At 36.8% G+C, this 12389-nt stretch overlaps 1 protein-coding gene across 2 annotated transcripts; it reads right to left on the reverse strand.

The window, feature by feature from the left end:
* Positions 1–424: 424 nt before the first annotated feature.
* On the reverse strand, positions 425–3683 carry LOC105788379 (guanylate kinase 2). Of its 2 annotated transcripts, none has more exons than XM_052626454.1 (11): positions 3371–3683; positions 2856–2890; positions 2577–2684; positions 2375–2451; positions 2162–2291; positions 1666–2028; positions 1373–1494; positions 1157–1292; positions 1023–1068; positions 844–913; positions 425–741 (listed from the first exon to the last, which is right to left on the reverse strand). In XM_052626454.1, exons 2-11 carry the CDS (start codon positions 2856–2858, stop codon positions 624–626), a joined length of 1173 nt encoding a protein of 390 aa, XP_052482414.1. In that variant the 5' UTR covers positions 2859–2890; positions 3371–3683; the 3' UTR covers positions 425–623. The 2 variants fall into 2 exon arrangements, with proteins under 2 accessions (XP_052482414.1, XP_012470712.1); XM_012615258.2 differs by having other exon boundaries at positions 479–741; positions 844–949; positions 3371–3676.
* Between the last annotated feature and the right edge of the window lie 8706 nt (positions 3684–12389).

The following is a 12389-nucleotide window of genomic DNA, read 5'->3' on the forward strand; positions in this document are numbered from 1 at the left end:
AAAAATATGGTGAGTTTTTATCTTTAGGATCTTCTTTTTAGAGGAAAACTAGTATATTTTTCAATATAATCTCAAAACTACCATATTTTTCTAAAAAAATTAAAATATTTATGTCGTTCAAAATTATTAAGTAATTTGTCTTTATATTTTATAATTAAATTTCAATAAATAAATAATAACCGAAGCTGATAATATTATGACTTATTCAAGTCTTATGCTTGGATTAATATATCAGATTTTTATAATCATCATTATTAATTTATTTCAGTTCAATTAATTACATAAATTTATTCATTTTTGGATTCAACCCTATTTCACTTGGAATCTAAAACTAACAGTTTGGTTATGGTATGCGGAACCTTGTTAGGTCAACCGTCACCCCCTGCTTTCCTTTTTTAACAAAAGAGAACATAGTTGAGTACCCTTTAACAAATGATGAATTCTCTAAATGCTTATGCGGGAACAGTAATACTACGTGTTGGTTCTTAAGCAAGCAAAGAATTGATTGAAAAACGAAAATCCAATCTTACAACACAAAATACAGCTTTATCATACCTCACCTTTTTAAAATTAAATAGAAAAGCTTAAAACCATGTTAGTACCCATTGCGTGGGTTGTAATCGTTACCTCAGTTCACGGATCCCGTTTAAGCCATCTGAAAATAAATCAATGGCGTGGATATTTAGTCCTCTTGTCCGCCCAGGCGCCCCACCTTTAAGTGACGACACATCCAGTATGATCCTGCATAAAACCACCACTTCTTAGTCAAACACAACCCAGCAAAATCATTACCTGGTATTTAGAAAACGAATGAATGAAAGGAAAAAGAACCATAAAACTTACAAGTTCTTCGCCTCGTTTCCCACTTCTTTCGTCTCACAATTAATGACCATCTTCTTGTTGATTTTTGACACTGAATGGTTCGAAGGCGGATCAATCACTTTCGATGCTGGATGACATTTTAAATTAATTCCTTCCCATTTACACTAAAAAGGAAATAGAGGAAATGGTAACCTTCTTACATGGTTTCTGTTTAATTGGTGCACTTCCACCTAGCCCCAGGAGCTCCTATAACAAATTAAATTCATAAAGCAATGGATTCTCTCAAAAGAACTTAATATGCATATGATATTGTCCAAGGGAAAAGAGAAATCACCATAAGATTCTCATAACACTCCTCAAGATTATCATTATATAATATATAATCAAAGATGCCCGAGGATTCCCCTTGCTCAATTTCTGCCTCAGCATTCCGGAGGCGCTTTAGGATTTGGTCCTCTGTCTCAGTCCCCCTATTTTCAACATTCTAATTATTAAAATACTATGGGAAAATAGTGTAATTATAAATATCAAACGGACAATTCAGATTCACCTTGCACGGAGCCGTTCTTCAAGCTCCCTCATCGATGGCGGACAGATAAAGATAAAAACGGCATCAAGATAACTTGCCCTCACAGATCGTGCTCCTTGAACATCAATGTCAAGAATGCACCTCTATAAAATAAAAAATAAAAAGCACCTCAAAATGCAGATGGATAATTTTGATGTAAAGAATGCTACAGCTACAACAAAGTTCCATCAATAAACATATATAACTTCAAATCCAAAATCAATACTAGGCACCAGCCAGTATCAATAGAATTGTAAAAAGCAAGACTGTTTTACCTTTCCAGAGTCTGCTACTGCCTCGACTGCTTCAATACTGGTTCCATATAAATTCCCATGAACAGAAGCAAACTCGAGGAATTTCCCATGTTTTATATCATTCTCCATTACATTTCGCTCGGTAAAATGGTAATGAACTCCATTCTTCTCCATGCCCCTTGGTGCACGAGTTGTATGGCTGACAGAAAACCCAAACATAGACGGGAATTCCTTCATAAGCATGTTTATTAATGTCCCCTTACCAACACCAGATGGACCACTAATAACAACCGGCTTTTCCGCCTCGCCAGTCACACCTTTACTCCAGGCAACAACTTCAGTCCCAAAATCTTTCTTTTGTTCCTTAACATACTCGGTGTCCACCTACCGATATAGAAAAAATCAAACAATTATTACCATCAAAATGTTCAGATAGTTTTTATGCAACCACAAGCACTGAACTTTATAATGTACAGAAAATATCATCAAAGGATCTTAAGTTTTCAAAAATACCAACCTCAAGAAACCAAATGCAATCATCCGGGGTGGAACCCCGAATGCTAATCATTATACGATCTTCATTTAAAAGAATGGCAGAATGGCCCTTACATGTCTTCGGTTTTGTTCCCAGGACTGTAGGAATCACCCTGAAAATGTTACCATAAACAATTAATTTGTAACTCTAAAACTGAAACCAAAGAGGAAGAAATTGTGTTAGCCACAAACTGACCATTTCCCAGTAGATTTGTCATAAATCTGAATTCCAACAGATGATGTGGAATCACTGTTTGCCCCACCAATTACAAACTGCCAGCAGAAAATCCACACAAATCTTCAATCAGGTAAAGGTGATTGAACACCTCACGTAATAGACAACAAAGAGAAGCACTTTATGATAAAAGAACACCAAATTAGGCATTAAAGTATCATACTGTTTTGTCACCAACGTCGGTGAAGGTCTCAAAGCCTTTGGATTTTAAGCCAAATCCGTTTGAAAATCCATTTTGTAGATTATCAACAAAGAATGCTGGGGCTTCTCCCTGATGACCAATAACCAAAATAAATCAAATCACAATTAAGCCACTTTTTCGACCTTTGCTAAACCATAAAACTCAATAGCCTGCTAGTACCCCTTTCTTTTCCTGAGTAAATAAAAATGAAAACCAATTTTCACCCGAATATATCTATATATAAAAAGATGATAGGCTCACCATGGAGAACCAATGCCTCCAAAATAAGATTCCCCCTGATCAATACACATGGAGAGATAAGAGATCAAATAAAAGGAACTCATATTTTTTTGGATCTATCAAACAATAAAAGAAGGAATCACGGATGGCATTGAATCAATACAATTTACATGTCAAACAAGAAACCAAAATCGAAGGTAAAAGGGAACCATTTTTTAGAGGTATAACAACTAATTAGATTTCTGAAACCAAAACCCAGATTCCAATCTAGCATTACAATGCAAAACATAAAAGTATAAACAGACAGGAAAAAACAACCAGAAATCAGAGATACAAGCTAAAATAATAATGTTTCAGTTGGTTTTTACGTCGAATTTCAAACAACCCAGGTCTCAAAAACGAAAGATAGAGAGAATAAACTTCAAAAAAAAAAAAACCAGATGCAATAACATGGTTAAAAAATAAATATAGGCGAAAAAAGGCTCGAAAAGAACGAAAACAAAACAAAACAGATTGGTTAAACACCAAATTCATACCTTTGATAAGAGAAGAAAACAAAACAAGTTTATATTGGCTAGGCGGAGGATATTTCCCAAAAGGGATAGTATTATTAAAAAAAGAGAATAGGAAGAAAAATGGATATTTTTCAGCTTTGCGATATTCGTTTGGCCAAGTATTGGGAGTTAAATCAGATCAAAACATGGGATTCGGAAAGGAGAAGAATTGCAAGGAAACCTGAAATCCAATCACTCTTTTTATATTGGTGAAGAGAAAGAAAGAGAGGTAGGCCTTTTCTTTTTCGGTTGCATTCACTTAACGAAAACAAGAAGACCCCGTTGGCCCGGCTCTCATTTTCATACGAGGCTGTTGGGAAGCTTCACCTTTTTTTTTTTCTCCAAAAATAAAAAAACAATTTGTTTAATACTAGGAGTAGTAAGTTTTCTTTCTTTCTTTTTTTCTTATTATTATTTAATTCGTGCTGTTCTTTTAATGGCTCTTTTCTAGGGGAAATTTATTTATTTATTATATAAAAAAAGGAAAAGAACAAAAAATTTAGAAGACTTTGGCTTAGAGCGGTCATAGGTTAAGATAACTATCTTACCAAATAAAGGGGTTATGGAATTCAATTTTGGTCTAAAAAGTGATAAAATTTTAATTTAATTTATTAAAAATTATAAAAATATAAGTTAATACAATAATGAAATTGCATTTAGCTCTATAAAAAATACATAGTTATATTTCGGCTCCTCCAAAACTAATTTCTAGTTTCGCCTCTAGGTTATGGCAACTTCAATTCTCTCGAATGAAGAGGAAGACGAACTATAGCGTAGTAGCGAAAAGGTCAAGCATGACCAAAATCCAAGTCCTCAAATAGTTACTCGACCACTTCTATCCTACAATGATTCATTAATGGTGTAATGACATTAAAATCACTATGTTATAAAAGTGACACTAATTTGAGATCCTGCATAATGAATTTCTTTGTATAGTGAAATGAGGTATATAATCAATAAAAGAGAAGGTTGATGGGTGTCAAAAGAAGTTAAATCAAGAAGTATGACATGATATATTAATTTAAAGAAAGGACTAAATCACAAAGAGTGAAAAATGTTGGGGCTAAAGTATAAATATTCAAAATTTATAAGGTTAAAATATAAATATAAAAAGATAGACCAAAAGTGAAAATACCGTAAAGGTGGAAAGGAGACAAATGAAAATATAAAATTTTACTTAGGGCAAAATAGTCATTTTGTAAGAAAGATCATTTTGGAAAAATTACTAAAATTCCCTTGAAAGTGTAGATGAAATTTTAGCCATTGGATTACTTAATTAATTATGAAGTAGGAAATATAGGCCCTTAGATCAAAATGATGATGTTGGTGATATTTTATATTATTTAATTATTATGTTAATAATATTTTTAAATATTTTGTAATTTAAAGTGAATATAGAAGGAAGAAAATGAAGAAAATTTTTCATACTTTCCATTTGCTTCCAACGTGTATGAGAAATGGAGAAGAGAGAAACTTTTTTTTCTACAATTTAGTCCTTTTCTGTAAAGTCTACTATTTTCACCCAAAATTAATTAGAATTTTCATAGCCACCAAAAGGAAAAAGTGAATTAGAGATCCTAGAGAGTTTGATTATCATATTGGAAGCAAGAAATTGGAGTTGGAAGTGGAGAAAGCTGAGAAAAAAGTGAAAAGATTAAAAAGACAAGTGAGAAAGAAAAGAAAGTGATAGAAACATTATAAACAAAGGAAAATAAGTGACAAAAGTGTGAAAGAATGAGAAGAGAAAGTGAAATCTAGCAAAAGAAAGGTAAGTACTCATATGAACTTTATTTATTTTCCAAAAGATTAATTTGAAGTATGTATAAATTAAGTGTAGTGAATAAGAATTTAATTGAAAACAATGTTAGTTTTAAAGTATTAATGAAAAATAATATTTAGAAATTATAAGAATTAAAGAGAGAAAATTCAAATATTATGAGACATGAAAAGTGATAGTGGAAAATAAACTTGAAGTGTACATAAAGAAATAGAAAGAGGGGTTAAATTGAATAATACTCAAATGTGTAGCGTAATTGGAAAACAAGTGATCTTGAGTGAATATTTAATGTGTGATAAGTAAATTAAATAATAAGTAATTAAACTAGTGAAGTGACAAAGTAGTAAGTGACATTAAAGTATGAATAAGTGAATATTACAAATGGAAGTGAGTATGAGTAAATTTCATGACGCGAGGCTTAAGGCTAAAATTTAAGCCCATGGGCGTGTTAGGCTTACACTACCTCAAGGCCTAATAACGAGTCAAAGACCAAACAAATCAAAGCAATATTGAATAGTATCATATAATACTTTATTAAAAAGGCCTTAGACGGACATATGAGGGAAAATAAAAATCAAGAAACCAAATCTTGGTCCAATTATGCTATTTTGGGAGATTTCAAGAATTAAGAAAATCAACATTTCAAATCTTGGAATTCTTGATCCAAGAAACCGAATCTTGAAGCCGGTGCACAACGGATTACATGTATGAGCTTATGTCACGGACTTAGAATTTTTCCTCACAATCCGTGCGGCCTTAGGCAGTTTCTCGCTCCAAAAAATGCCTAAGTTAGCCTAACTCTTACAAAATGAGGATTCAACAGAATTCCTCCTTAAAACCAACACAAATGAAAGCAACTCAAAGCCAAACAAAGATGAACGAAGAACGAAATAAGAACAAGCCACAGAAAGTTAAGAACACAAAAGAGAGAGAAGTTTGAGTGAATACTCTCAAGAATTCTTATTACTCTCAAAACTCAAGTTATTTACAATGAGGGGAGAGGCCTTTATTTATAGTAAAGCCTCCCCAAATCCAACGGTACAGATCAAGTACATCAACAGCTAAGATTAAAAGGTATCTACAAATCAAATATCTAATATTACAAAATCATATCTTCTAAGATTACATATCATATCTAAGATTGAATATCCTCGAAGATCATGTTTCCATATGTGTCAAGCTTGTAGATGGGCCTTCAATATCTTTAAGCAACGGGTTAGTCCAATCAGGCCAAATGACCTCCTTCCCACTTGATGGATCACACGAATGTGTCATGGTTGCGGGCTCCCATGCGCAACCCATGACATTTTCCCCCACCGATTCTAGCGACGCCTTCGTCGCATCCTTTGCATGGTACCGATCTATCTTGTCTTGGAATTGCCACAAGGCTTCGGCGGGTTCCCAACTTGTCTCACTATCGGGAAATCCCTTCCATCGGACTAGGTACTCATACCGCAGTCGATAGTACCTCTGTCTAATCACACGATCAGCCTCGATGTTTTCAACCTCTCTATCATAGGTAACTTTTACCCCCATTGGTGCTCGTTTGGACTTGTTCCATTTTGGGTCTTCTCCATCTTCATGGAATGGCTTAAGCATACTCACATAAAATACTGGATGGAGTTTGAGTTTTCAGGCAACTCAAGCTTGTAAGCCACCTTGCCTACCTTCTTCACAACTCGAAATGTCCCCTTATATCGTCGCACTAACCCTTTATGCAAACCATTATGTTGCAAAATCAGGTGTAGTTTACCAATGACTAAGTCACCAACTTGATATTACACATCCCTTCGATTCTGATCCGCCCACTTTTTATTGCGCTTACTTGCCTTGTGTAGACAAGCTCTAGCTAAATCGTTTGCTGTTACCAATTTCTCGCAAATCGATAAGCTACTGGATTCGGTCCCGCATAACGAGTTGCAATAGCATTGGGTGTAAGTGGCTATTGTCTCGTCACTATCTTGAACAAACTCTACTTTATCACCCCACTTCTTTATAAATTGTACGAAAATTGAGCCACATCCAACAACCTTGGCCAATCCCTTTGTGTGGCACTCACATAGTGTCGAAGATACATCTTCAACAACGCATTTACTCATTCAGTTTACCCATCAGTTTATGGATGCATGCTGGTTGAAAAGTTCAAGTCTGAGCCCATTAACTTGAACAACTCTGTCCAAATCCGGCCTGTAAATCACCCACCTCGATCACTGATGATAGACTGTGGTACTCCCCAATATTTCACCACATGTCTAAGAAAAAAACGAGCTGTCTCCTTAGCGGGACACTCTTTGGTTACAAGGATAAAAGTTGTATACTTCAAAAACCTGTCCACCACAACAAAAATGCTTGCAAATCCATCAGATTTAGGCAAACCCACAATAAAGTCCATGGATAAACTCTCTCATAGGCGTTCCGGAACAGGTAAAGGTTGTAGCAAACCAGTAAGAGCCTTCAACTCGACCTTATCTTATTGGCACACCAAACAAGTTTTCACATAGGTCTCCACATCATCACCCATGTGAGGCCGATAAAATTGATCCTCCAAGAGAGCTAAAGTATGGTGTATACCTGGATGGCCAGCCCACCTTGAGTCATGACATTTCTTCATGACTTCCTTTCACAAATTCCCATGTTGAGGCACATATAGGCGTTGCCCCTAAGTGTGTAGCAATTCTCCCTCGAGCCAAAATCGTCTCGTTTTTCCATCTCTAGCAAGCTCAATCAAATTCTTGGCTGTGGGATCGTGGGACAATCCTTCTTGAATGCGCTCCAATAAGGAGCTATTGGGCTGGCTTATCGTTACAAATTCCATTTTTTGGCTAAGCGCATCAGCCACAGTGTTGCCACTCCCCGGCTTGTATTCCATGCTAAAATCAAACTCTGCTAGGAAAACATGCCAACAAGCCTGCTTGGGGGACAACTTTTCCTGGGCTAGGAAATAACTATTTGCAACATTATCAGTGCATACCAAGAACTTAGAACCCAGCAAATAGTGTCTCCATGTGCGCAAACAATACACCACAACAGTCATCTCTTTTTCTTGGACCATGTACCTTCGTTCCGTCTCATTAAGCTTTCGACTCTCGAAAGCAATTGGATGCCCATCTTGCATCAATACTCCTCTAATCGCATAGTCTGAAACATCCGTGCGTACCTTATATGCCTTTGAGAAGTCTAGTAAAGCAAGTACAGGCTCACTCATCATTGCTTGATTTACTTGGTCGAAGGCTTTCCCGTACCAAGGGTCCCAATCCCATACTTTACCCTTTTTCAACAAGTCTGTCAAGGGTTCAGTGATCTTGGAGTAGCCTTTAATGAAACGTTGGTAGTAATTTGCTAATCCAAGGAAAGACCGCAACTTCGTCACCTTGGTTGGTGGCTCCTAATCGACAATTTCTCGAACTTTGCTTGCATCCATTTGGATCGTGCCACCTCTCACAATATGGCCTAGAAATGACACCTCTCGTTGGGCAAATGAACATTTCTCCTCTTTGACATATAGCTTATTTTCCCATAGGACTTGGAACACCTCTCTCAAATGTCCCACATGCTCCTCAAGTGTCTTACTATACACCACAATGCCGTCAAGATAAACAACCACAAAACAATCTAAGAAGGGTTGTAATACCTTATTCATTAGGGTGCAAAATGTGACCGGAGCATTTGTTAACCAAAACGACATCACAAGGAATTCAAAAGACTCATACCAAGTCACACAAGCTGTGTTGGGCTATTCCCCTTCGGCTATTCTCACTTGGTGGTACCCCGATCGCAAATCTAACTTAGTAAACCATCTCGCGTTACCAAGGTGATCGAACAAATCTTCAATAAGAGGAATGAGATACCTGTTCTTTACAGTGATTTTGTTTAAGGCCCTATAGTCAATGCATAATCTCAAGGACCCATCATTCTTCTTTTGGAACAACACTGGCGCTTCAAATGAGGCTTTGGATAGTCTAATGAACCCGGTATCTAAAAGCTCCGTCAACTACTTCTACAATTCCTCCAACCCAGGCAGAGACTTCCGATATGGTGCCCTTGCTGGCGGTTCAATATTGGGCAACAACTCAATCTTGTGATCCATTTCCCTCTTAGGTGGCAACGTTTTGGGGAACTCCATGGGCATTACATCTTGAAATGAATTCAACAACTGTTTCACTTCCTTAGGAATTTCCCCCTCGGATTTCTCATCCACATTGTCCATTAATGTGGCTAAATAAGAGACTTCATTCCTCCGTACTCCATTGGCAAATTGGATTGCTGACAATGTTTTTCCCTCCATGCTTCCCTTTATTTTCATTAGCACCATATATTGATGGTTTGAATCGGAGATCGTCATGTAATTCTCAGAAGGATGAATACCCACATTAACTCGGTCAAGTAAGCTTAATCCAACCATAAAATCATAATCATCTAGTGGGATTACGTTAATGGTTGCTTTGTCGGTCCACTTGCCAAGCCTGAGTTCCACTCCTTTAGCCACACCCGTTATGGGAATGCTTTCCAAGTTCACCATTTTTATTCGACTTGAATCTTCCTCCATTTTGAGGCCGAGTTCCTTCGCCATCTCTTTGGACATAAATAAATCAGACGCACCAGTATCAACAAGGGCATTCAATCTTCGGTACGCCACGATGATGTCCACAAACATCAGTCCATTACTCGCCTTGTCTTTGACACCACCCAATATCGTACTAAGACTTTTGGTGTCGTATTTGGCCTCTTCGTACACTTTCATGGCATCGAAAGCATCTTTCTTCGGACAATCCGTCTTCCTATATGGGCCTTGACAAAGATAGCATCTCATTGGCCCTGTCTTATCCCATGGTATACCTTGACTAGCCCTTGGGCCTTTGCCATTGCCTTTGGGTCTTGACTTGGGCTTAGAAGACTCACTATTATCAAACTTTCTCCCCCTAACATCGTAGAAATTTTCTGCCTCAGCCATGGATACGGTCAAATCAATGATACCTAGGCGACGCAACTCTTGCTTAGCCCACATTTTCAGCCTATCCTTGAACCAATAAAATGCTTCCTTTTCATTCAAGTTTGAGATCTAAAGCATCAACTTACTGAATTCCCGAACATAATCTCAAACGGTGCCTTGTTACGTAAGCCGGCGCAACTTAGAACGAGCCTCTTTCTCAGTATGTTGCGGATAAAACTGCTTCTTCAACTCTCTTTGGAACTCTTTCCAAGTCCCAATAGCTGTTCCTCCACATTTCTCATCCGTAGACCTACGTCGCCACCATAAGAGAGCAACATCAGTAAAAGAGATTGAAGCAGTGTTTACCTTAGTGGCATCATCCTCAATGCCCATTGCTCGAAAATATTGCTTCAATTCCTCCAGGAAGTTATCAACTTTTCTCGCAGACCTAGCCCCCTTGAACTTCTCAAGTTTTAGAACATCCACATGACGTTGCTTTGATCCCAAAGCCAACACCCCATTTCCTAGGGCAGCCTTACAGATTGTGAGCTCCCCCTTAAGCTTAACAGTCTCCTCTTTCATGGTAGTCACAGGCCTTAAGAGCTTCGTCCCTTACCTTCAATTTGTTTGAAGTGGATCTGAGAGTGTCCAGCACAAATTCCTTGTCGTCTTCCCTCAGTTTTCCATACGGGTCAGGACCACTTCGAGTGTCTCCTTAATGTCACCAACAAACTCCTCGAGATTGACCACTTGATTTTCTAAGCTCGACAGCATATCCCTTGATCAATTAGCCTTTTTAGCCCTCCCACGGGTCTCCATTGGCTCATTCTCACCAACTTTTTTTGACATTCTTCAATAGTACTTTCACAAGACCTTGCTTGAATACCAACTGTCATGGACTTTAAATTTTTGCCTCACAATCCGTGCGACCTTAGGCAGTTTCTTGCTCTAAAAAATGCTTAAGTCAGCCTAACTCCCACAAAATGAGTATTCAATAGAACTCCTACTCAAAACTAACACAAACGAAGGCAACTCAAAGCCAAAGAAAGATGAATGAAGAACGAAATAAGAAGAAGCCATAGAAAGTTAAGAACACAAGAGAAAGAGAAGTTTAAGCGAATACTCCCAATAATTCTTATTCCTCTCAAAACTTAAGTGATTTACAATGAGGGGAGAGGCCTCTATTTATAATAGAGCCTCCCCAAATCCAACGGTACAGATCAAGTACACCAACAGCTAAGATTAAAAGGTATCTACAAATCAAATCTCTAATATTACAAAATCATATCTTCTTAGATTACATATCATATCTAAGATTGCATATCCTCAAAGATCATTGTTCCATATGTGTCAAGCTTGTAGATGGGCCTTCAATATCTTTAAGCAACGGGTCAGTCCAATCAGGCCAAATGACCTCCTTCCCACTTGATGGATCGCACGAATGTGTCATGGTTGCGGGCTCTCATGCGCAACCCATGACACTTAAACAAGCTCATTATGTGAGAAATAAGAATCATAAGTCCAAGTTCTTGAAATTAGCCCATTGGGATGTCTACAAGCCCATCATGAAGTTGAGAGAAGGACTGAGTTGAATATCAGGCCAAATTGTCAAAGTAGCTCAATTTGTAAACATTTTAATTTTTCTATCCTATTTTATTTAATAAGTGGGTTAACATGTAAAAATCCATCCCAAAGAGCCCTTGGACAAATTCCTTGTCATATTTTTACACTTAAACATTTTTTCATGTTAGTTAGCTAGTTTGTCATGCTTAGTAGACATACTTATCACATTCCTTAAATTTAAGAAATTAATTAGGCGTTGGGAGGCTATAAATAGGGTATCCCCCTTATTCATTCATTCAGTATTCACTTTTGAGTTAATAAAATTCTCTTTGAGTTTTCTTTTGAAGAATTTCTCTTGAGTTTTCTTTTAGAAGAGTTTTAACAATCTTTTTAGATTATGAGAATCATCTTCAAATCTTGCAATGAGTCTTTCTTGGAGGAAAAATTAAAGCCATTTAAAGGGGGTTGTGGGTTCATCTTATTTCCAAGGCTCATTAGGACTTTCTACATACCACTCTCATCTTTTCTATATCTTTTTTTTTCTTTTGTTATTTTTTCAATTTTGAATCTAACCTTTTAATTTACTTAATTCCATGTCTTATTTCAAACAAAATGGTATTTCTCTTATCTTATTTGATCAAGAAACATCCCAAAATAGGTGTTCTTTACTTTTCTTATTGTTTGAATTCTTTTGTTATAAAATAGTTTGCTTTTGGCTTAATTCTTCATTC

The sequence above is a fragment of the Gossypium raimondii genome, chromosome 2 (genome assembly GCF_025698545.1).
Source record: "Gossypium raimondii isolate GPD5lz chromosome 2, ASM2569854v1, whole genome shotgun sequence".
NCBI lineage: Eukaryota > Viridiplantae > Streptophyta > Magnoliopsida > Malvales > Malvaceae > Gossypium > Gossypium raimondii.

Excerpts from the sequence above, each read along its gene's own strand:
- LOC105788379 (XM_012615258.2), bottom strand. Across the intron at positions 950-1,022 it reads ACCAATTAAACAGAAACCAT|CATCGAAAGTGATTGATCCG; the intron begins GTAAGAAGGTTA and ends AATGTCATCCAG. Across the intron at positions 742-843 it reads GGAAACGAGGCGAAGAACTT|GATCATACTGGATGTGTCGT; the intron begins GTAAGTTTTATG and ends GGTTTTATGCAG.